The sequence below is a fragment of the Xiphophorus maculatus genome, chromosome 20 (genome assembly GCF_002775205.1).
Source record: "Xiphophorus maculatus strain JP 163 A chromosome 20, X_maculatus-5.0-male, whole genome shotgun sequence".
Classification (NCBI taxonomy): domain Eukaryota; kingdom Metazoa; phylum Chordata; class Actinopteri; order Cyprinodontiformes; family Poeciliidae; genus Xiphophorus; species Xiphophorus maculatus.
Genome location: NC_036462.1, coordinates 283,545 through 309,631, shown reverse-complemented (window position 1 = coordinate 309,631; position 26,087 = coordinate 283,545). Strand labels below are relative to the sequence as shown.

Below are 26,087 nucleotides of genomic sequence, written 5' to 3'. Positions count from 1 at the left end.
TAAATTAAAACAATTTAATTTATGACTGTTTGTGTGATTGTTTTTCTCGTGTCTCGCTTTCTACTAAAGAGAGAAAGTCATTGATTCAGTCCAGTGTATTGGTCTCAACTAGTCCCTTTTTTGAAAGTCAATTTTATTTACAGAGTTTCTATTTTATTTATTATTTCTGGTGTTTTTGCTTTATTTATTTTGGATATTTAAAATGTCTTCTATTGCCAGAGTTAAATGTTTGTTAGAAATGTTGATCCTTCTTCAAGAGAAGAGCAACAAGCATTATTATGTCATTTCCATTGTAGTACTTGAAAATGGTCTCAAAACAAAAACTGTGTTGTTTATTGCATACTATCGCATATTACATTTGCTGGACAATTTATTGTCCTTAATTTGTTAACATGACACGCCTGCCTATATAACTAATCCTTTCTTTAAGCAATTATACAGCACTTTGTGTTGGCATATTGCATATAATCCCCCCGAAAAATACACTAAACTTGTACACACAGAGCTATAGTCGAATCTGTTAGCATCTTTGCAATCTGTACTGTAGATGTTAGGCTTAACAGAGTTGTGCGACTCTGTCAAGCCTAACATGCCTGATTAGTTCCTGGTTTACTGATCAACCTGTGTAACAAGGTAGCCGTTCGCGGTAGGATTTTACAGTGACGATGAAGCGTTGAGGCAGAGTCAGGTGGAAAACAGCAGTGGTTTTATTCTTCACACAACATCAACCAACACTTCACAGGTGAAAACTGCAGTCTTAAATAGTCCCAGCTGTGACGGATCAAACCACCTTTAATTCACAGGGGAATCTCAATTCATCAATATCCACTTATTTAATTAAAATACCTTTTACTAAATATAAACATTTCTATTTACTTTTTATAAATATTTTATGTTTTATCCTTACACCAAATGAAACACCACAAAACCCATAAACAATTCCCCCCCACACACTTTTCAATGGCCTCTCCCGGAGACTATATATGGTGTCTGGACCCCCGGGGCAGTATTTGTCCAAACACCCTGGAGAGGACACAGAAAAGACAGGTGAGTCACTCTACATTAGCACTCCACACCCAACAGATTATGCACAACACATTTGCTCAGTTTTACCCACCAGTAGCTCATTGCTCCGAGTAACAATTATCCTCCCTCCACAGGCAACCACCTCACTCGTCAATGAGGAGCAGCTGTGCAGAGCCCAGAACAAAAGGCTACATGCTAATGTCTAAAAATACTCAATAAATACAATTAAAACTTCTTGTGTGCAAATTGTTACTGATGTGCAAATCTATGCTTAAAGTGCAGTGCTAAATAAAGTGCTTGTTAATAAAGTGCAAAAATACAATACAGTGATTTCAGTAAAATAGTCCCAGTAATGAAGATCTCTTCATTACAACCTGGTAACCCAATACACAACAGTGCCATGGTTACAGCACAGGGTGAAAACATCTGCGCCAGTGGCAGCAGATCAATGGCTCGCTGTACCTGGTATTAGTTGCGCTTTAAGCAAAACATGACATGATTCTGTTATCCCAAAACAAACTGTCAGCTCATAGAGAAAGTTCTTTCGGGTGGCAAAAAAAATGCTTGAACTTCCTCAACATCTTGAATCTTCTTTTAATCGTTTTCATAAATCCTCTTTGAACCTCCTTATCACGTCAGAATGTACAGTCGCCTCAGTTCCTGTCTCAGGGAAAAATCTGTCTGCTATGTGTTCTTACTTTAATTTAATAAACATCCTGCAATACATAGTTATTAAAGCATGTGCTCATATTTTCCCACAAAGACAGGCACACTTAAAATCAGGGAGTGTCGGTTTAAATCTATCAGTATTTATTGTATTCTGACATTGCCTCACCCTTTGTTTATAGAACTAAGGGAGAATTAAAGTTGGTGTGCCCGGCAGAGCTCTGCCTGAAAAAAAAACTCTTAAGTGCACTCAGCTCTTGTTTTTACAAGTGTTTTTATCATGGCAACATCTTGTTTACTTTAGTTGCCTGCTCAAACTGCTTGGAACATGTTAAGAAAACATTTGGGAGGAGAGTCTCCACAAAGCTGCCTTTGTTCGGCAGTATGAGTGGCTCACCAAGGTGTTAACGCTCAAAACCTTAAGCGCTTCCACATGAAACCTAGCAACCAACACCTCTGCAGGCCTCTGACACAAAAAAAGGATTTCAAATCAAAAACATAAAAAGGAATACATCAGACTTTCTAATGCTGCTTCAGAAGTCTCTCAAGGTTGGAAGTCCGACCGGAGAGAGACCGCGGCGGCGCAGAGTCAGCAGAACGCTGTGGAGATGGAAAGATGAGGAGCTCCTAACGTGGAGCAGATTTCAGTGCGCACGCCAACAGCAACAACCAACACTGGAACCGAATGTTGTTTTAAACAGCATGTGTATTTGTTTTATCTGTGAAGAAAAACATGACATACCTATGCTGACTATCTTGAGAAAAATGAAAGCTCTAAATCCGTCCACACCCCCAGCCCTCTATGTTCCAGGTGGGAGGGGATGGGGATCCGAACCCAGTGGGGTTTATGTTGAAGGTCAAGACCCCTTTTCTCTTTAACGTCCAGTTAGAGGTCAGACGAACACTACAGTGCCCTCTAGTGATGTGAACCACTTTTCCCAATTCAAAACCTTTGAGCTTTTTCAGCCTAACATCTCTTTGAAAAAAAATCTAAATAAACCCAGATCAAAACAAAAACTTTTAAAAAACATTTTAAAAAGGAAATTCTGATGCATTTAAAATCTAATACCTCTGTATAGTTGTGTGCATGTAATATAAGTCCCAGCCAGTCAGCAGTAAGGAAGATAAAACCATTCTTCAGAGATGGCTTCAAACCCGACACTCTGGCTCATATGAGAGGAGAGAGACAGATTTTTTGATTTTTAATTCATTTTTCAGTAAGTACGTATCACAGCCTATGTAACAGAAAATAGAACAAAAATCAAAAAAGTATAGTACACCATAGAATAAATCACATTAACATCCATCCAAAAATTAGTTCTCCTTTTATCACACTACAAATTACTTCTCTATAACTCCACATGTGACAGTGTATCTAAGTCTGAGACTGATCTATAAAAATTAAATTCAAGCAATAGCCTAGACTTCACCATGTTAACAAATAAAGAAACCATATCAATATTCAACTCTTTCTCCACCTCTCTTTCTGCTTATGTACATGGCCGTTTTAGCCTATCTAATAAAAGTTTATCAATTGACATTTACTCTTTCACTGCATGTAAATTTAAAACCACAAATAAATATATGGTTAGTGAAAGCTTCCGCACATCTGTTAGAGATCGTTCTCAAAACCACAAAAAGAGATGACAGATGAACACAGTCAGAAAAACAATGAAACAGTGTCCAATAGAATGGACATTTTTCCTCCACAGCAAGATTAATAACAGAAAATAAAGAGTTTACAGCTACAGTACCAAGAAGGATTATCCATTGTAAATCTGCATGTTTTTTTCATTAGAGGAGGCTTATATAAAGATTTCCATTCAGGTTTGATTTCAGGTGTTAACAAGAGATGAGTTCTCCATACTGTCACTGCATCGATTCAATTTGTTTTGATTGAGAGTTTTTACAATCAGTCTATAGATAATTTTTCCAGAAACTCCTTCTATTGAGATTCCTTTACTGTCTACCAAATTCAATAAACGACCAGAGCAGTTCTTTATCCCAGGAAACAGTCTGACGGATGGAAAAGAGTCCAGGTGATTTGGTAACATAGTACTTTCATAATAATCAGTCAAAAGGGAACACTATAGATACTGAAAACTTGTGTTTCCAGTATCTCAAAAGCTGACCAACAATTCAAAAAGATTTTATTCAAAAACAAGCAGCGAGTTCAATAGGATCATCCAGTTGAGGTTCAGCCAGCTCTACCTCCCTCCCAAAGCAATAGATTTTCGCAGTGTGGAGGAGTCTGGATAAGATTGTTCTTCCCCAAACAGGGCAATCCAACAAACTCCCAAATAGCACCGTTTCCTGGAGGAGCCAGTGCAGAGTCTCAGCCTGCTACTGCCTCTCCTTCCTCAGCAAAGCCCACACAGAGAAAACACTCTTATAAAAAGCTGGAAGAAGAAAAGAATTCAGTTTGCTGGAATCCATCAGAAAGAGAGACAAATCCAGACCCATGCCACCAAATCTTCAAAGAATGCAGTATGATATACTCCTCCACACCAGATCTGTGGATCCTGTGAGCAGTTTCTGAATAAACTGAAAACGAAAAGCAGCATCTTTGCTGGCCAAATGGACCAGGCCTTGTCCACCATCTTCTCTCAGCAGAAAGAGGATACTTTGAGGAATCCAGTGAAGTTTATCCGAAAAAAAACGTCCACCAGAACCCTTTGAATATTTGATAAAAGAGAAACTGGAGGATCAACACATGCCGATGCCACGTGACGGCAGAAACTAGATTATTAATGACAAGATGTATATGACATTTTAGGTAAAATCCACTTCCATTTCAAAAGTCTTCCCTTCACACTATCGAATACATTTTCCCAATCTTTTTGCACAACAGTTTCATTACCTAAAAACACGCCTAAATATTTTAACTCACTTTTTTTCCACACTAGGCCTCCAGGCAGATTGAGTTGATCCCCCAACCGACTTCCAACAGTTATAGCCTCACTTTTTCTCCAGTTTATTTTTGCAGAAGAAATACAGCCAAAAAACTACCGGATCAGACTGGAACAACCAAAACTAAACTTAAGATCAAGTAACAGAAATGTGTTCAAAACACCTTGCAGAAAATGTAGAAAAAGACCCCAAAATCCACTCACTCTGACACTCCTGTCTCGAGCTCCATTCACTCTGCAATTCACTCAGAGATAGAGAGAGAAGGGGAAAAAAAGTCAGGCTGTGTGAATATCTGGTTAACTTATTTTATTGTGACAATCTACATTAGGCTCTGTCATCCTGCCAGAGAGCTTTTAAAAGTGGCTTCATTTGAAGTCCAGAAAGTGACACATGCCAACGTTCACAGCCTCCCTCGATGTCACCCCTCCCTCATCCCCTCTGCTCCCCGTGTCCATGCACTCCTCTCAAGGCTGCATTAGGGGCCATTTGAATATTTCATTTCCTATTAATTATGCACTGTGACTCTCCATGTCATTAGAAGAAATAAAGTGGAATGTAACAAAGGATGAAAAGAAGCGGGGCACATGTCTCGTACGAGCCGAGAGATTCCAAAGCTGCTCACGTAGGCCAAACTCCCCCAGCCCCTTCATTGATGATTCAGACTGGGGGCTGGTTAAATTGAAGTTGAAATGTCTTTACCTATTATTTTCCTCTTTGACATATAGTAAGATGTCCTGAAATGTTTACTGGTTTCGTTTTCTGACCCACTTAATTAAATTGGCTCTTATGTGATTCAATCAAATGGAAGGCCCAGAGAGAAGTCTCTATTAATTTTGACAAATAGGGTTCTCAGTCATGCTTTATATATATATATATATATATATATATATATATATATATATATATATATACATATTCCTCTTTAATTTTGTCTTTCGCAACAACAATTAATTTCAAGTGATTAATGTGCACCTCAGTCGATCTGAAGCGTGTCTTATGGAAACACAACCCTGAAAACATTTTTGTTCTTCTCAAGGTTGGAAGTAGCCAGGGCTAGATTTACAATGATGTGGGCATATATGAACATGTTTTGCTTTGTTTTGGGGGGTTTTTTGCAAAATGTGTTCATTTAAAAATTAAATAAAAATAAAAAAAACAAAAGCCTTTTGGGTGCCCCAAAAATTTGGACCTGGGGTTAGGGTTAGGGTTAGGGTTAGCTTACAATAATATAAATCCCAAAATATTAGTGCAAGTCACCTAATTTGGACCTATGAGTTTTATATGAAGTACATTTTTTGCAAAACATGCATTCATGAAATAAATTTTTAAAAACCCCAGGAGTGTCCCCAAAAAGTGGGCCCTGGGTTACTGCCCCTGTGTTTATATTCGTATTGATCCCAAAATATTAATACAACTCACCTAATTTGGGCCTATGAGTTTTTACAATTCTTTGCAAAAAATGCATTCACTTAAAAAATAAATAAAGACCTTTGATGCACCCCCAAAAGTCAAGCTCTGGGTTACTGCCTCTGTAAGCCGTTTCTAATGTCCGGCTCAGTAAGTACTTGAAGAATAAGAATAGGAGCCTTCATATTTCCAACTGTGTTCTGATGTCTTCTTTTTTTTTTATTCGAACTGTAAATATGGTGTTTAATACGCAAGCGTTGTTGTCTGAACAGAAAGCAATGGCACTGAAGCCATCATTGTGCATTCGCAAGTTGGTGGTGGCTCGTTTTGATTTGCAGCACACAGCAGAAACGGTGTATACATATAAAAACTAAAACACCTTTCTCCCATCTTCCTGCACACACACAGACATGCCTGATGACAGTGACCTACATGGTCACTGCAGATGTGATATAATTTATGATATATATAATATATTGGATCCATTAACGAGCATAATGAAGTAGTGAAATGAAAGGGTATTTGTGAAATCAGTTCAAACATCCTGCTCGGATTATGATTAAATGATTAATGAAATGCCCCTGCATAAGCATTTTCAAACAGTAATTCATGCGGCAACTGATAAAATTCCTCCAATCGTATTTCCTTCACTCATGAGCCTTATCTCCACCATTTTATATAAATCAAAAAAAAAGGACGCCTCCTACCCGAGCAAGCTACTTTAGATTAGTAATAAATGTGCATGAAAAGAGAACGTCTTTCCTGAATAAAATAATTGCACGTAATTATATCCATAATTCAAGCCTGGGACAGATCCCCATCTCCTCGTCCTGTTGTCCTCTACGTTTGGTCCGGCTCTATTTGAATTCCCCTTAATTCTGATGATAAAAATGAACAATGCAAACAGCAAAAAAGGGTGGCAAAGTCAACACAGCAAGGCAGAGTGGAGCAGCGGCAGGAAGGCATGGCGTTAGGGTGCCGGTTCATAATTTAGCAAAGGGAATCCAACCTGAAATTCTTCAATCATTCCCTGTTATCAGTGAGCTGGGAGAGCAGGCATGATCAGCATGAAATATTGACTGTCATTCTTTCACATAAAAAAGTATTCCTTTGTTCTGGAGACATTTTGCAATCACTGTAATATGTGACGCTATTAACATAAATGTTATTACAGGGGCTCCACACTCACTTACCTTATTGATCCAATGACCAGCAATGGGACTGAAGCCACATGAGAGAACATGATAGAACTCTTATTTATTTGAAAACAGGCAAATATTGACAGATGTTAACATAGCACATCTCCACTTAAAACCCAGAATTATTTAGACAGCTGGCAGATTTATTTTTCTTTTTAAATTTGTTACAGATTTTTTTTTTTAAAGTGACATCCTTTTACATTGTTTTTTTTTTACAATCTATCAAGATAATAAAGCAATGTGTAAGGAATGTCAATTTTGGCTAAATTGACACTCCTTGGCAAAAGGAGTGTCACTTTTGACACTTATAAATTTTTATCTGACAATAAAAATTGCTGTTTTATTGTCAGATATAGCATCTTTTTGCATGTTTCCACTGGATTTCAGATTATTCTTTGATAGTGAGCTCCAAGTCTTCAGATTTGGAAGGCCTCTTTGTCATCACCCTAATTTTTAGCTCATCTCACAGATGGGTGGATTCTGACTGGGTCACTGCAAAAATGTAATATCATTTCTTGGTCAAATTAAAATGTATCAATTTTAGCCTAAATCTGCTAACGGTGTAATCTTTGTTTATAGTAAAATGTAGTTAAATCTAAAGATCTGGATCCTTAGTTTGGGTTTCTGTTTAGTTTTGCTTATTAGTAAGAATATGATTTTGAGTCTTTTAGGCTTCCTTTCTTTTCAGAAAGATAGTGATGTTCATGTGGAACAAGAAGTAGAAAAAGTAAATAAAGCAAGTAGTAGAGCATCGCTGTTGTTTTACTGTTGGTGGCACAAACAAGCCATCTCCTTTATTTCATTGTTTGAGAACATAAGAAAGTAAACAGAAAATTTTATCCTAAAAAGGGTGTAAATAGTTTTGGGCTTAATTGTACCAAGCTCTCGAGGATTGGATAGGAATTATTTGGAAAATGATTGAATTTTGATGCTGGAATTATTATGTTCTGTTCAGCTACAATAAACAATCTTTAAAGAAATGAAAATAAATCTAATCTTTGTATGCATCTTCTCTTTCTGTGGTTTCCAGGCATCTCAACAATGAGCATGCCCTGGACGACAGGAGCACGGCCCAGTGTCGGGTGCAGATGCAGGTCGTCCAGCAACTCGAGCTCCAGGTATTGTCACGTCTCTTGTTTTAATCAAAATATTTACGCTCTGTCTCCTGCTGACACTTCCTCTGTGTCTGCCGAACGCCCTCCACCAGTCTGTCTGACTCGAACCGTGGGGTCACCAGCAGAGGAGAGAGGTGGAAGGGGAAGGTGGGGGTGTTCAGTAGAATTAAATGCTTTTGTGCATTTGCTAGTAACCAGTCATTAAAAATGTGTTATGTATGCATGACAGCCAGGAAAAGATATATGAATAGCCTGGGGCTAAGTAGAGACGATAACTGCATTTTAAATTTTACAGGATTTTAAAGTTATTTATGACTTTAACTGTTTGGCACCAACAATATAACACTTGTGAAATGACTTAACTGCATAGTGTGGACAGACAGTCATTGATTAGTGAGTTAGAGGAACCGAAAAAGTTATTGCTGCTCTTAGTATTACTTTTTTATCTAATATAATGCTGATTTTCCATAAAAATCAATGCAAATATACATACAAAGATAATTGTTTCTCTAATGTCATCTTTCACTTATAAAACAGAGAATTGATAGAACTGGTGTAACAATCTGAATACATGTATTCATGTATATTTGAATCAGAAATTATGTAGGCTTAGCAGATAAAAGAAACTCATTTGAATAAGTGAAATTCTAGTTTTGAAATTCTAGATTAACAGCATCTTAACATAAAACAAACATAAACATTTCCCTATTGGTGAAATAAAAATATTTTTAAGTATCATAAAGATGGAATGGGAACAAGTAACATGTTGTTAACAAGAACCAAAAAGGTTAAAAAGTTCATCTAACTAGTGAGCAACTTCCCAGCATGCTAGCAAATGGGACTCAACTCCACGTATTGCAAAGGTTCTTGTGTTTTACTAAGCTGATACATTTAGACATAATAAAATCCATATTAATATATCAACTTTACCATTTTCGGCTAAACCCCACAAATGTATTTAAAATGGTCAAATGGAATTTGTTACTAAAATAAAGTATCTAATGCTGTCAGATTTCAATCACCATGACATTACTTTTTACAAGATCATGTTTTGTTCAAAATGACAATTTCAATCATTTTAATGACTATCCAGAAATACTTTTACAGTCATTCACTAAAAATCTTACTAATCCTTGTTGAACGTTTTAGCATGTGCAACAGCCTAAAACCAAATGATGTGTTCTAGACGTTTGGGGCTTTTTTCACTTACGGTTCACACTTCAGTGACATAATTGCCCCCAAAGTGCCTGACAATTGTTAGAAAACAGTTCTGGTTTAGAAGAAGTTAACCTAAAACAATGATATTTCAGTTGCTCATACTTTTCACCATGCCAACATCTTGTTTTTTCTCATCTGCTGGTTCATTATCCAAAAGGGATCGGTGAGGCTTTACCACACACAGGCTTCTTCCGCATGCAGCCTGTCACCATAATTTAAGCTGGCAGCTAAAACTATTTTGACTTTCAGACAGGGAGAAGGGACCTGGGTTTTTAGTAGGAATCAGAATAAAACTCCTTATTTTGTAATGGAGTCTTACTCACAGCTCAAATAAGCATTTCAAGTCAAAGACGATGCAGTTTAAAATTATATCTAAAGATTTATGTGTGTGTGTTTGTTTATAAAATCGTTGTACTTTTGTCTTTTCTTCTAATAGCTAACGAAGGACAAAGAGCGTCTGCAAGCCATGATGACGCATCTTCATGTCAAGTCCACAGAGCCCAAAGCCACCCTGCAGCCGGTGAGCAGCAACCCTGTCATATATCCTCCTCCCACTCCCCATTCCTTTGTTTGTCTTAATTGGGACACATGTATTCATTAATCCCTTCCTCCATCTTCTTATTTATCTGCTAAATAAAAACAGCTGTTTGTTGAGGGAAGCAGTAAATGTAGTTTGGAGCACATCTGCTGACATCTGAGATTCAATTTGGTGTCTCTGTGATGAACTGGATGTGCAGTATAACACCCCCAACCCCCAACCCCGTCTCAATACCTACCCCCAGAGAAATATTGCCTCTCTGAGAATACAGAGGGAAAAAAACTGAGAAACGGCACCGAAAAAATTAGTAATGAAGAGATGTTATGTTTTTAGAAAAACAAAAACATGTGAAATCAAAATCTTACCAAGTATTTTCAGTCTAGTTTCTGGTATCTCAGTACACTTGAAATAAGACAAATCAAACTTACAAGTAACTTTTAAGCCACATATAGGAGCTTTAAGTCAATAGTTCCTTAATATTAATTAAAAAAAAGTATTAGTTTCACTCGCAGATTATTTCACCTGTAAAATGGGGAAAATGTTTTGTTATAAGTGAAAAAAATATGCCAGTGGGACTAGTACTTTTTAAATTAATATTAACAAATTTGTAATTTAAAATAAGCTCCTATATTTTTGCTGAAAAGTTTCTTGTTAGTTTTGTTTTTTCCAGAATATTAAGATACAGTAGAACTACACCAAAAATACTTAGTAAGTATTTTTACTAAGATTTAGTAAGAGTTAGTGTTTTTACAGTGGGGTTAAAAAATGTTGACAAAAATAAGTAAAAAGTTGAGCATGTTTAGCATTTATATCAAATTTCTTATAAATACAAATGGGGTGTTTGTAGAAAAGCTCATTGTTTTTTGAAAGCAATAAAAAAGTGGCACAGTTAAAGCATGTTCAGAAAAGACTAGTTCTAGATCAGGGGGGCTTAATACGTTGATCGACCGGTCCAAGGTTTTGAGTTGATCTCGGCAAGAGGTGACAAACAGAACGCCGCCAGGAGGCTGAGACCAGCACGTCCTCTTCTGATGCTCTTACTAAAATATTCACTAAGATCCAAAACATTTGCAACTTTATTAAATAATAAAAAAATCAGCAAAATGTGTTCAAAATGACCCAACAAAAATAATAATCATAGTAATTATTGTTTCAACAAGGTGCAATTCTGTGCATTCCATTACCAAAATAATAAAAAAAAAAAGGCAATTCAAAGACTGACTCTCTGACTAGCACAGCAGAAGTATAAATTTAGTTAATCAACCACCGCTGTGTTCAGGGGAGCGTTTATAAATATCAAGCTTGAAAACCTAATATCGTAACGGACTGAATGTTATGTTTTTAATGTAATCTCTGGGTGGCTTGCCCAATTTGCAGGGCGCAGGTGGTTGCCACAGCAATGGGTGTGCTTAAGAGAGAAACAGAGAAAGAGAGGGAGATGGGGAGAGGGAGATGGGAGAGAGAGGAAGAGAGAGAGAAAGTAAAAAGGTATGGGTGGTTTTGAGTTGATTATTTTACCTTATTTTTACCTTTGCTGTGGTGGATTACAGCTGCTGTAATTTCTGAACATTCAATAAACGATAAACTTGGACTAATTACCTCATTCATTTGCGAGAATGCGTCATTCACAACAAGCATTAAATAGGACAAATATATGTCTTAAAATATTTAACAAACAAATGGCTCCTACCATGACAATTATATGAAATGAAATTGTCTAACATTAAAAAATATATATTTGCTGTTCTCTGGTATCTTGCTTTCAGCACAGAGCCTGAGAGGCTTTTCCTCTATCAAACATGATATTTATTTTTGTCTCTTATTTAGTGGAAATATTGATGCTGATGAGACTTTCTCCAAAATGACAAGCTTTTTCAACCTGTATAGCTCCGCTGTTGAAAATGAAGAGCTGACATTCACAAATGACATTGAAATAAAATCCAGTCCAACATCTGGTTTGAGGTGACACCTCTGGAATCTGCTGTTGGAGGAAAAATATCCCAACTTCAAAAGATGTGGTTTTAACTTAACAGTGCTCTTTGGTTCCTCCTATCAGTCTGAAATTTATCATATTGAGGTCATCAAACCAAATGGCAGATTTACCATAACTGATTGATACCTGCTGGTCCAAGATTTGCAACCAGCTTCTGACTGAGAAACCTCCCAGTTTCAGAATCTCACTGAGGAAGAAACTGGATTAGGTTTTCTATCACTTTAATATGTCTGCTAAATTGATGTATATTCGCCTATAAAAATAAGTCAACATAGTTTCAATTTACAATTTTTATATCTTTGTGTCGTGGTAGATCTCAGTCGGCTGGTGAGAGAAAAAGTAGATCTTGGTCTCAAAAAGTTTGGGCACCCCTGTTCTAGACTGTAGTAATTTCTTCTAAGGAAAAAAAGAATCCTGAAAATACTTAGTTTTAGTTTCATCTCTACATGTACACTTGTAAAACATGTAAATGACAAAAAAGGAACCAGAATATTTTCATTCAGGAAGCAAAAAAACTAAATTTTTACAAACATTCTACTTCTTATTTTCCACCATAAGGTTCTCTTCTCAATCCCTATCCTACAGGGCTAAGGGGCATGTGGCATTTAAGTGTTGGCTCTGTTTTGTCATATTTAAGATGGGGGAAGGGGAGCCTCACTGTCATATTTCAGTCCATATGACAGTTCATTCAGCCAGCCAAATGAGCAGATATAATTTTACTGCGGGGCATAAATGTGAAGTCCCGCTCACAAATGCACGCGAATGGACATAAACATGCAGGAGTCTTGTCCATGTGCCATTTGGATCATTTTTTTACAGTCAGTGAGGAGACTATTGGCATCCAGAGACCACTCACGTGCGCTTTTGATGCACCTAGTCGACGGTAAGCACTCTGGGGACTCTCACTGACAATAAGCTGTCTGTTTAAGCAGCACCTGTGCGATTGTGTAGATTGGGGCGTCGAACGAGGGCTCTGACACAGGGGGACATTTGTGTACAAAAAGTGGTTGGGGTGGCAGATAGCATCTCAAGTTTGCTACCTCTCGTCTCTCTCTGGGCCCCCAGTAGAATGGGTGTCAGAGCGCAGCATTAATGCTCTCGAGGGGGCAAGCTGGGATTTTTCTTTCTTTTTTTCCTCTTTATTATTCAAATAAATAGACTCCTGTTCTCTGGGGCAGCTCTGCCTGCTCTGAGCTGCTGTGATGATGAAAGTGTCTTGTGTTTGGCTGGGTGAGTGGAGGAGGACTTCCACAGGTCAAGGTTGGTGGTCCCATTGAGGCTTGAAGGAGACTGCATCAGAGGAACCTACAGATAGGATGCAGAGTGAAATCATCTCCAGAGATGACCTGAAATAGATCCCTTTTGAAGAATATAGATGAGTCATTCTTGTACATGCTGTTGCAGCTTCTCCTTTGGTGTTAGAAATTTATGTATAAACGATGTTTGAGGAACATCACAGCAAAGCATTTAGATAGAATTTGTAGGAAGAGATCTCACGTTGTCATAACACCAGAATATTTCCTGTTAAAGTGATGGATTACAGCTGTGGTGGCTCGTTGAACACTAGCTTGTAGCTCTACGCTGTTATATGAGGGTATGTGCTGTAAGCATTGTTAGTGACTAGTGCATCACACTAGTCTCTAACATAACAAAGGTATGCTACTACTGGCGGAAATGACGAATAAGACGACAGAAAGTAGTAGGAGGATGATGGTTTTGTAATTTTTAAGACAAAGTGCAGCTGGCTCCACCAGAGCTCTCAGCATTGCACAGTTTGTAAAAAGTTGTCATTCCAATGTGTTGAATCCATCCCTCTTCTGCAAAATCGTAGCCTCTCGCAAGTTTAAAAAGCTGTTGCTCCAGCACCTGTGTAACATGTAATTTTAGTTGCATTTCCTACTTACCAGGAACATCACAATTGTGAAATTGTGTATTATCAACATTTGCGCTTGTTAACAAAGATTTGATATCTTTCTTATTTTGAAGTAAGAAAGGAATTGGGTCCTGAGCTTCTCTGTTGTGTTGACAAAATGAGCTAATAATGACTTCTGAACTGATGACATTTAGTTACATTGAAGAAGCCATTACCACTCTCCAAGGCTTGCTAACTGTTAGCTGATACATGCTAAAGTTAGCAACTGCTTTGGGTTATTTTGCAGTTTTTCAGTGATTCCTGAGAAGAAAGGCTACAAAGGATGCCATTATGTTTGGAGAATCTTCAACAGACTTACATTATACATGTATGTTAATGTATGTTACATGTATACTTACTTTATTGTCATTACAAAATGCACAATAGTGAAATTGGCAACAGAATTTTGTTGCTTGGCTACTGGAGTACATAGAAAAAATATTGAAAAACTATGTGTAACTATGCATACATACAAGTGCTCTTTGGGCACGTGAATTTTTTTATTTTTATTTTTTTAAATAGGGGGTGTGATGTGGTGGCGTGGCGGGGGGGGGGTTAGCATGCCCCACGTTTGGAGGCCTTGGTCGTCGACGCGGACGTCACGGGTTCGACTCCCGGTCCCGGCGACCTTTCCCGCATGTCTTCCCCGCTCTCCTCGCCCTCTTTCCTGTCTGCCTACTGTCACAAAAAAAATAAATAAATACGAGCCACTAGTGCCGCAAAAACTCTTCGGAGAAAAAAGTGGAAAAAAACAAAGATAAATAAAAGCAAGCAAAGCTCAGGATTTTCTTTTGAATTTTGCTACAGTTAACGTCAACTGGAAATTGCCAGTGCTGTAAACAACAATCCTCCACTGTGGAGAGAGAATTGCAGATCCGAACGAGACAGAGTTCATGATAGTTCAATATTCGGAAGTATGAAGTCATCTTTCACAACTTCTCCTTCTGTTTGCTGATTGGTGGAATCCACTTCAATGGAATCAATGGAATACTGAAAGGAGATGAGAATTGCATATGAAGGAAATGGCCACCGTAGCAGAGCATAAATTTAAAAAAAAAATTATTTGAGTCCAGGGAGCCATTTAAAAACAAAAAAGGAAAAAATTTCTATTGCAAAATTTGTTTTAATAACTGTGACTCTGGGTTCTGTCTGGTCAGATTTGAACCAGCTTGTTTACGCAGCCCAAGTATCATGTAACACAGATTAATTAAAGCTTTAATATGTTTGTTAAAACAGAAAGGTGTGATGACAACCTACAATTGGGAGCATAAAAAACCTATTATACGTAATGGTCAAAGCTGATTTCCTAGTTTTCCCCAAAATATAAGGAAGCAACTCCTCTCAGCAACTGGATATATTTGTGCTCTGCCTGCAAAATGTAACTAATACAGCGTGCTCATAAATTATAACAGGATCAGATTTGGATAAGGGCGGGCAGAAGATGAAAACTAAATGTGCCACATTAGCAATGCATGTTTCTGTGTGTGTATTTGTTTTTGTCTCAGCGTGAGTGGGCGGGTGTCACCAAGCATTTTTGTCAGAAATCTGACCTTTTTCGCCATACATAATTAAGGAGGGACTTTTTGTTTATTTTCTTTAGCAGCTTGCGAGTCAAAGCCAGTATAATTAGATCACCAATTACCATTTAATTAATTTCAGTTTGAAGTCTCATTTTGTCTGGGAACTGGAGTGAGCCCAAATGGTAAGGCAAACAAAGGCAAGGCTATTACCAGCCTGTCGGGCCTATTGTTGGAGCTCTCTGTGTTTATGGCCAGGGAATATGGATGAAACATGAAACAAAGCCCGCTAATCCACAGGAAGAGAAGTCTACATGACAGCCTCCTTCTATTGATAGCATTGTGTCAGAAACACACAAACCCAAGAGTAATTTATTTTCTTCATATTTTTTTCTCCCCAGAATAATATGTTGTCTGCTGCCATTTGCCTGCATGTGTGCAGAACTGCCAAAATCCCAAATTATTTAAGCAGACTCTTGCCAAAAAAAAGGCAACGTTCGATCTGCGGAATGTAAATAGACATCTTGAGGGTTTTGACATGAAAAGGTGGGGGCAGGAGGGAATTCACAGAACACAGTTGTCGCTAATTTTGGAGACAGGAGGAAATAAAATCAGATAAATACTTTTAAGAACAAAAATGTCGCAATTTGTCTAAATCCTGGGAGGCCAGTGTTAATGTCGTGTCATCGAAAAAGATTCTGGTTCTGGTTAGGGATTAGCAATGTAAAGTGTGAAGCAGGGGCGGATCTAATGGGGTTGTCAGGGGGTGGAAGTTGCCACCCCAACTGAGAGCCTAACCACCCCTGTTGCCACCCCAGCTGGCAACTATGAATTCAATAAATAGTTATGGCAAATCGGACATTAAGTGCATGAATCTCTTTTTTTCTGACAACATTGACTGCAATGCAATTTAACCTGACCACCTACTGCTAAGTAGCGGCAAGAAGCTGCAACGACAGAAGGCGAGGCAGCAGCATTGATATATATGGATGGATATATATTACTGGATTAGACATTCCATGACTTATTGTACGCCACACATGCACCATTGTTGTCCATTGAGTCGGGAATATTGCTGGTCCGGGAAATACCACAATCATGGAAAGAATCTGAAAAAAAGGACTCAATGTTTAGCGGTTAATTCAACCTTATGACAGCCATAGATAACAAGGTTCAAGGGTTTCACATTTAACAGGTGAGGAAAAAGTTTTAGTTTAAAGAAAATATTGAAAAAGTAAGCAATGAGTCAGTTATGCCAACCTAACTGTTGCTGGCCTGCTATTGACTTTGGCAACCGTAATGTGCTGCGCAGTTCGGTGTATTTTGGTTCCATTAGCACTAAAATAAGACAACCCACACACCAAGTCATCAGTAGAGCAGGTGTTTAAATCAGCTAATCAACCACTGCTGTGCTCAGGCGAAAATGTATTAATAATCACAATATAGACATCAAGCCTGACAACATAATGTAATGGATTTGATGTTCTGTTTTGGTGTTTTTACAAACTTTTTTTGTGTGGGAAAGGTTTGTTTTTGGTGTTGATTCCTCTTCAGAGGCTTGAATCTAATCTCTGCTCTACCTGCTCGTTGAGTTGTCTGTCGGTTGCCATGGCAATGGATCAGCATGTAGGGTAATGCCAACAGAGCTAGAAACAGCAGAATAGAAGTGTTTTTGTCTAGCTTTGTTCTTCACCTGTTTATCAACTTTATTGCAGCTTTATTGTGGCGCACTGCAGTCGTTGCAATTCCTAAAAGTTAGACAAGTGACAAAAACCAAACTAATTCCCTTCTTTGTTTGTAAATCGTGCTGATATTTATAACAGTCATCAAACTACGGCTCCTACAGCATATTTAAAATAAAACGATTGACCAAGATAAGATAAATTTTCCCCTTCTTGCATCTTGACATAATTAACAGAAACCAAACTGTTTATAGATTTGTATCACAGAGAATTTATGTATCAAACATCAGTTTTCTCAGCTTGATTTTAAGTCGCATTTAATAGATACTGTATATCTGATAATAAAAGATGGCACTACTAATATTTTTGTGATAGATTTCTACTCATCCTGCATTGGGATAGAATGGTTTTCTGGAGTCAATGCATCACATAGCGACTAATAGGCGCTGTCCAATCCAGTAATGCATATCAATTAGCAGCAGAATATATACTGTATATATATATATATCTATATATAGATATAGATATATATATATATATATATCTATATATATATATATAGATATAGATATATCTATATATATATATATCTATATATATATATATATATATATATATACAGTACAGACCAAAGGTTTGGACACACCTTTTAATTCAATGAGTTTCCTTTATTTTCATGACTATTGACATTGTAGATTCACACTGAAGGCATCAAAGCTATGAATAACACGTGGAAATATGTACTAAACAAAAGAGTGTAAAACAACAGAAAATACCCCTTATATTCTAGTTTCTTCAAGAAAATGCAGAGTGTGTGCAAAGCAGTAATCACAGGAAAAGGTTGCTACTTTGAAGAAACTAGAATATAAGGGGTATTTTCTGTTGTTTTACACTTTTTTGTTTAGTGCATATTTCCACATGTGTTATTCATAGTTTTGATGCCTTCAGTGTGAATCTACAATGTCAGTAGTCATGAAAATAAAGGAAACTCATTGAATTAAAAGGTGTGTCCAAACTTTTGGTCTGTACTGTATATACTGATAAAAATCACTAATCAATTTATAAAAACAACCACTACGTTACTAAATATATGTGCCTATGGCAGAGATTGTGTTCTTACGTGTTTTATGTGATTCTAACTGCAGTGATTCCAGCTTTTCAAGAGTCCTTTAGCTGAAGATGGAGAACTATTGTACCTGGGACTGAGGACGTTTTGGGACTATTTTACTGTACAGTTTTTAACAAAAGAGAACATTACTTTTTATTCCTTTGGTGCTCCCGGTGGGAATAAAATTGTTTTTATTTATACCCATACTGGTGGTCTCTGTCTCCCTGGGTTCTGACTCATTGGTTCCCCCTTGTTGTCATTGAACTTGTTGGTGTGACACTAGGTCATATTAGCCTGGTGCCTAGAATGAAAACACATGAAAATTTATGTGATTAATCAAAATTAACATGTTGTTGTTTACATCTGGAAATTTTGCATATGCGCACAATGCTGGAGGGCTAAAAGAATATTCCTTATCTATGCCATCAAGAGCTAAAGTACCTTGGTAGAACAATTTTGTCACCAAAATGGGTATTATTGCAGGTGTATGTATTATTAATTTAGTACAGTGCAACACAACGAAGGGAAAAATAACACAGAAAAATTAAAGAAGAATTCAAAACCACCCTTATTCTTTTTTTCTGGCTCTCGCTGCACACATACTCGTTGCCAACGTAAATGCCACTATGTATCTGGTTTCATAGACAAACACTCAAACATTTCCAACACAAAGCACACAACATTCAGCCCCGTTACAGTATTATGTTTTTTGGTTTGATGTTTATTTTGTGATTATTAAAAAGTGATTGCAGTGGTAAATTAGCTGCTATTAGGTAATTTAATACTGCGGTGGTTTATTATCTAAACACCTGCTCTATTGATGGTCAAAGTTGGTGTGAGGGACGCATTTTTTTATACTGTAACTGAAATTCCACAGCAGTGTTTGTCAACATAAATATAGACACCCCATGGACTATTTTCTTGATGAGCTTTAAGAGGTAGTCACCTGAAATGGTTTTCACTTCATAGGTGTGCCCTGTCAGGTTAATAAGTGGGATTTCTTGCCCTATAAATAGTCATGAAAATAAAGACTATTTATTTTCACCTTCATTGAATTAGAAGGTGTGTCCAAACTTTTGGTCTGTACTGTGTATATATATATATCAGTGATGAGGCAGGTTAGGCTCTGCCTCATCTGCCTCATCATGGGAAAATAATATATAATGATAAAATAATTTATATTGCTATTTTCACCCCGTGGTTTGTACTATAAAGTACCTATTTTTCATTTAGCTTAACCAATTCTGATTATTTTTTCTTCATAATCATTGAATTTTCGCATTTTTCCATTCAAATGCTCGGAAACGCAGCAGCGAGCTGAGCCTGGGATTGCGCAATCTCTCGCTAACTGCGCTGGCTGCCATTCTATGAGAGCATGCTCCTCCTGTCTGTACGCCGCCAATAAAATGGTTAAAAAACATTTAATATATGAACTGATTTTCCATAATTTAGCTTATGTATACACAGTGTTTTTTGTCACTAACTGTGTGTAACGTGTTTCGTGTGCGGAGAAGCGATCATAAACGGCACAGAACAGATTCGAGGTGATGCAGGCGGTTCTCTTGCCTCATAGCAGCGGGCGCTCGTGATCCAGATATTGTGAATCCACAACTGCAGAGTAAGAGACAGTAACAGCGAGCTAGCCATACAGTAAGTCAAGTGCAGTGATATATTTATAGTTTTCTCCTCTTACCACAGCAATCACTTATTAATAATCGCAAAATAAACATTAAGCCTAAAACCATACTACTGCAAGAGACTGAATGTTCACTTCTTTGTGTGAGAAATATCTGAGTGTTTTTTTATGTGGCGTTGTTGTCAGTTGATATAGCAACGAGTCTACGCGTAGCTGTGCTGATAGAGAGAGCGAGAAAGACATGGTTTTGAGTTGTGCTTTAACGGTTTTTCCCTTTGCTGTGGAGCACAGCACGAAATTAATAATATCTATGTCCAAGTGTGATTGAGTTAACGGAATTAATCTACCGCGGCAGCGCTGCTATGGATGATATGTAAAAGAATAGTCTTTCTGCCCTCCAGCATTGTCCGCATGCGAGGAATTTTTTCATGTAAACAATAACATGCAGGGGGTCTATATTTGTAAATATTATTATGATTAAGTAAGTGCCTCACCAGCTATGAACCTCACCGCACGTCACTGATCTATCGATCGATGGATAGATAGATATACAGTAGATATGTTTGTAGATCTGCCACCGGTGTAAAGAATTTGTTCTAATAAAGATTAACATTGATTGATGACATTTGGAGCCCCCGTTAAACACCCATTAATCCAGACGGTACGTATAAAGGTGTGTTTCCATCCGAAGGATCCTGGTCAACATAGGCATCAAAGAAACAGGGGACAGTTTAGCCCCAGATCTATTTCTGTCCTTTCGTTTGTGTATGTCGCCTAGCAACTGAGTGTTCTAAACTGATCAAATTGGAGCTGGTAATCGTAATGTTATGCATATAACTACTGTTCCCCGAAGGAGAGGAACGAGGTACAACACATAGAGTATGGGATATCACGCCCTGCGTGGCCTAACTGAAGACACCTTTAATCACGCCGTAAGGCAAATGACGTGTGATGATGGGTGGCAGGCCCCGCCTGCATATAAATACACCCCCATCACAGTCATTATTCAGTTCGATGGCCGCTCTTCACCGAGCCAGGCTGACTGGCGGGGCAGAAAAAAGGTGTTGTACCTCGTTCCTCTCCTTCAGGGAACAGTAGTTATATGCATAACATTACGTTCCCTTTCAGTCGATTCACTCGGTACAACACATAGAGTATGGGACATATATACACGCCCCGCGGAGCAGCCATCAAACCTAAGACAAAAGCACTGAGCTAGTTTGAAACCTCCAACCCAGCAGAAAGAACAGAATGAGCCACAGAAGGGGCTGTCACATCCAGACGATAAAACCGAACAAAAGTGTGCGGTGAAGACCAGCTGGCTGCAGCACAGATGTCACTCACAGGGACCCCTCTGAAAAGGGCCCAGGATGCCGCTACACCTCTGGTTGAATGTGCTCTCACACCATGAGGTAAAGGGAGGCCCTTGCTGTTGTAAGCCAGAGAAATAGCCTCCACGACCCAATGAGAGAGTCTCTGTCTGGAGAGAGCCTTGCCTCTAGCCGGATTGGCAAAACACACAAACAGCTGATCACACAGTCGCACATTCTGAGTACGATTGATGTAAAGTCTCAGTGCACGCACTGGGCACAGAAAATGCAGCCTTCTTTGCTCTTCAGAAGCAAAAGGAGGGGGATAAAAACTAGAAAGCTCAATGGTCATTGTGCTGTAATCCAAAGGAATCACCTTAGGGAGATATGCAGCATTTGGTCTTAAGGTGACCCTTAAACCATCAGCTGAAAACTGAACACAAGAGGGGTGCACCGAAAGTGCATGCAGGTCCCCAACCCGTTTTGTAGTTGCCAAAGCAAGAAGCAGAGCTGTCTTATATGATAGAAATTTCAAATCAACCAACTCAAGGGGCTCGAAAGGAGTGCTACAAAGAGCGTCCAAGACCACAGTAAGATTCCAGGAAGGAACATTAGATTTTATCCCTGGTCTCAGTCTACGGACCCCTTTTAAGAAACGCACAGCCAGGGGATGAGCACCTGGTGTCCCTCCATCAAGACCAACATGACAAGCCGAGATGGAAGCCAAGTAAACTTTAATTGTGGAGAACGAGAGACCCTTATCCACTAGCTCCTGTAGGAATGTCAAAACATCCACAATGGAGCACTGGAAGGGAGAAATGTTTTTGCTGTGACACCACTGTTCAAAAACACGCCATTTATACGCATATAACCCCCTCGTGGAAGCTGCTCTGGAGCTCTGAATGGTTGCAACCACATCCAAAGGAAGGCCTCTAGCTAACAAGCTGGACCTCTCAGCAGGTAGGCATGTAGCATCCACAATTCTGGGTGTGGATGAAATACTTCCCCCCCTGCCTGGGATTGGAGATCCCTGCGGGCGGGGAGTTTCCAGGGCTTCATTACCAGCAAGCTGATTATTTCTGCATACCATGACTTTGCTGGCCAACGAGGGGCCACCAGAATCAAGGACAGGCCCCATCTGCGTACTCTCTCTAGCACTGGCAGAATCATTTCCACTGGGGGAAATGCATACAGAAGCACATTGGGCCATGGGTGAGCCAGGGCATCCACTCCCAGCGCTGTGATCCGTTATGGAAAAGAATAGGGGACAGTGGGTGTTGGCTTTGGTGGCAAAGAGATCCACTGAAGCTTTGCCGAACCTTTGCCAAATCTGTACAACCACGGATGGATGTAGTCTCCACTCCCTCACCAGTGGGCCTCCCCTTGACAGCAGATCCGCCCCCAAATTCAGGTGTCCTGGAATATGAGTTGCTTTGACAGACAGAAAATGAATGCTGCACCACTGCAATAGTCTGTGAGATAATTTCAGCAAGGGAAGTGAATGAGTGCCCCCTTGTCTGTTTATGTAGGACACCACAGTGGTGTTGTCTGTCCTTATCAGAACATGCTGGTTCATCAGAACCTTGCAAAAATGCCTCAGAGCTAGCAGGACAGCTCGCAACTCCAGGTAGTTTATGTGGAGCTTGGATTGGGATAATGTCCAGACCCCCCTCACCGCAACGCCATCGCATATTGCCCCCCACCCCTTCAGAGAGGCATCTGTGGACAACACTTTGCGAAAGGACACCCTGCCGATTGGAGACCCACGGTATAGCAGACCGGGCTCTCTCCATGGGTGAAGGGCTGACATGCAAGAAGCAGTTATCGTCAGCCTTCTGTGCAGGTGCCGTGACGTGCACAGCCGGTGAGAGCGTGTCCACCGCTGTATTGGGCGCATTTTCAACAGTCCGAGTGGCACCACTGCGATCATGGAGGCCATTATTCCCATCAGCTGCAAGACAGTCTGGAAGCGCAGTTTGCACCCCAACTGAAACTGAGCTAGGCATCGATGAAACGCGGTCACACGATGCTCTGAGAGACGAGCTCGAGCTGACAGGGAGCATATTTCCAGCCCCAGGAATGAGAACTGTTGACTCGGGTTCAGTGAACTTTTTTGAAAGTTTACCGAGAAACCCAGCGCTTGAATGTGGGACAGCACCTGCGGCAGCTGTTCTGCAGCCTGCTCTCTGGAACTGTCTATTAAAGCCCAGTCGTCCAGATAAGCTAGAATGCGAATTCCCTTTTCTCTGAGAGGGGCTAGCGCTGTCTCCACAATTTTCGTAAATGTGCGAGGGGCAAGAGACAGACCGAAGGGTAAGACCAGGTACTCGTACGCTATTCCCTCGAAAGCAAACCTCAGAAAACGTCTGTGTTCTGGGTGTATTGCTACGTGAAAGTAAGCATCCGTCAGATCGATTGTTGCAAACCAATCGCCTGGGCCGACTGCGTTCAAAAGTTGCCTCAGCGTCAACATTTTGAATTTGAACTTGCGAAGGTGCTTGTTTAACACTCTTAAATCCAGGATGGGACGTAGCCCACCTCCCTTCTTCGGAACAACAAAATAGCGGCTGTACCAACCTCTTTTTGCTTCCGAAGTGGGAACCACACGCACTGCTCCTTTTGCCAACAACGTGTTTATTTCGTCTCTCAGAACTCTGGCTGCTTCGGTCCCCACAGTTGTGTTTATAACTGATTGGAACCTGGGCGGTCTTATCCGGAACTGCAACCGGTAACCCGTAGCAACGGTCCTTTCTATCCATGGGGAAAGTGCGCATGCGCGCCAAAAGGGTACGCGTGCAGCCAGACTGCTGACCTGATGCACTGTTGGGGAGGTGCTGCCCTCTGCTGGGATGGAGAGGAGTAGCTCCGTTTGACTGTTGTGCACGCTGTGGCACACAGTGCTTTGATTTTGACTTTTTGGCAAAGGAATTGCACTCTTTATTGAAACATGTGGAACAGTTACACAAACATTCAGAACATTTTCTCTCGTTTCTTGAGAAACATTTAGCCCACTTAAACCTGGGGCTGAGAGTGCAAATTGTATGTGCGTTGGGGTGTTGTGCTTGGGAGACTGTGTTAGGAAAACGCAGCGCCTCTTGGGGCTGGAACCCTAAACAGAACAAGATGCCTTTTGCGCATAAACGAATGAGTGGCGGCAATCAGGTCTCCCTGCTTCTGATGCCTCTCTGTTGTCACGCCGTCTCACTTCATTAGGATGACTGAGGCTTTTTCTTCCGAGACGTCAAATCTCGTTGAAAACCCGGAGGGGGGCCTTTGCTCCAAGCCGACTGGCGGGGAGTATGCTTTTTCAACGGCTGTGAAATTGTAGTGTTCGGAGCTGCGGGGGGTGCTGCTCTCTTAGGTGGTGCCGGTGTCGTCACCGGCTTGCGTGCGCTCATGTTGGACCTGGACCTAGCGTCACGTCTGGGAATGATGCAACGAAGAGCTTCAGTTTGCTTTTTCTTAAGCTCGAACTTCGCTTGGATTGCATCAAAGGCCTGCCCAAAAAGCCCATCTGTTGACACCGGCTCATCCAGGTATATGGCCCTGTCCCTATCGGGAACGTCAGAAAGCGTTAGCCATAAGTGTCTCTGAGCAACCACTGTGGAAGCCATCCCCCTCCCCAGTGAGAGCGCAGCACAGCGGGATGTGCGAAGAATATAATCAGCAGTGATTCTGATCTCATTTAAGAGGGGGATCAGATGGCTATCAGGAGGCATCTGAGCCCCTAGCTCGGACAAGCACATAGCTTGATAAGTTTGAAGCATGGTGGCCGAGCTCAGGGAGCGAGCAGTGGTTGCTTGAGCGCGATAGGTCTTCTCCAACTGAGATGCGGAAAACCTGCATTGTTTTGAGGGCAAGGTGGCAGAGCAGCCCACACCATGGTTGTATGATGGCGCCAGGTAAGCTGCCAAGGACGCCTCCATCGGTGGTAAATTAACCAGACCCGCTTTGTCAGCACCCTCCAGGTCCACATACTGCCCGTAGCCAGGCACTGTAACACGCGTGGACAACGGTTTGTTCCAGGACGACGTTAGCTCCGAGACAAAATCTGGGAACATGGGCAGGCGGTTTTTAACCGCAGCTGGCTCCGTCGGAAGGTAGAATCCAGTGAAACGGGACACCTTCTGAGCAGGAGGAGGGGTGGGCCACTCGACGTCTAACTTATCAGCTGCACGACAGCAAAGGGAAAGGAACGATGTGTCGTCCTGACCCACCGGGGATGAAGCGGCCGCAGATGGACACTGACCCGCGGAAAAGTCGTCATCATCTTCCGAAAGACTGTGACTTTCCAGGCCGATGTCTAGCACGTCATCATCACCCTGAGCCTCGAGGTGATAATGAGATGGCGCTGCGTCCTGTACCGTTTCGGCTAACCCGTCCACATACTCCATATGGTCTGCCCAGCTGGAAGCAGGGGCTGCCCAGCTGGAAGTGGAAGCTTTGGCCCCTTCATCCTCGTCAGACTCGGACAGCAAGGGGTCTTGTTGTGACACGGTAGCCTCTCCCAGCACTTTCTGCACAAACTTGACCCGCCGTTCAAGCGTGGAGCGCCGAAGCTGGCTACAAAAAGCACAAGCGGTCGGCTCCGACAACGCTCTTCTGGCGTGGACAATTCCAAGGCAGACGGGGCATGCCTCGTGCTGGTCCTTTTCGTGAAGCGTGAAGCCGCACTCCTGAGGACAGGGGCGAACGGAAGACTTCTGCTTCGCCATTTTTTGCTTCGTGCTCATCCCGAACCACGAAACCAAAAAAAGTAAAAAATAGACAAACCGAAGAAACAACTAGCGCTCAGCGGGTAGACACGCTAACCAGAAGGCAGCAGTAGCTAACACCAACAGGATCAGTTA

The 26,087-nt window shown here is 40.4% G+C and overlaps 1 protein-coding gene across 7 annotated transcripts in view; it reads left to right on the top strand.

Moving 5' to 3' along the window:
• Window positions 1-26,087, top strand: part of foxp1 (forkhead box P1) — a 308,396-nt gene that overhangs the window by 262,681 nt on the left and 19,628 nt on the right. For all 7 annotated transcript variants that reach the window (XM_023325335.1, XM_023325333.1, XM_023325331.1 and 4 more), the window contains 2 exons: window positions 8,239-8,326; window positions 9,978-10,061. In XM_023325335.1, the coding sequence (XP_023181103.1) occupies window positions 8,239-8,326; window positions 9,978-10,061 (172 nt within the window). The remainder of the gene's footprint in view (window positions 1-8,238; window positions 8,327-9,977; window positions 10,062-26,087) is intronic.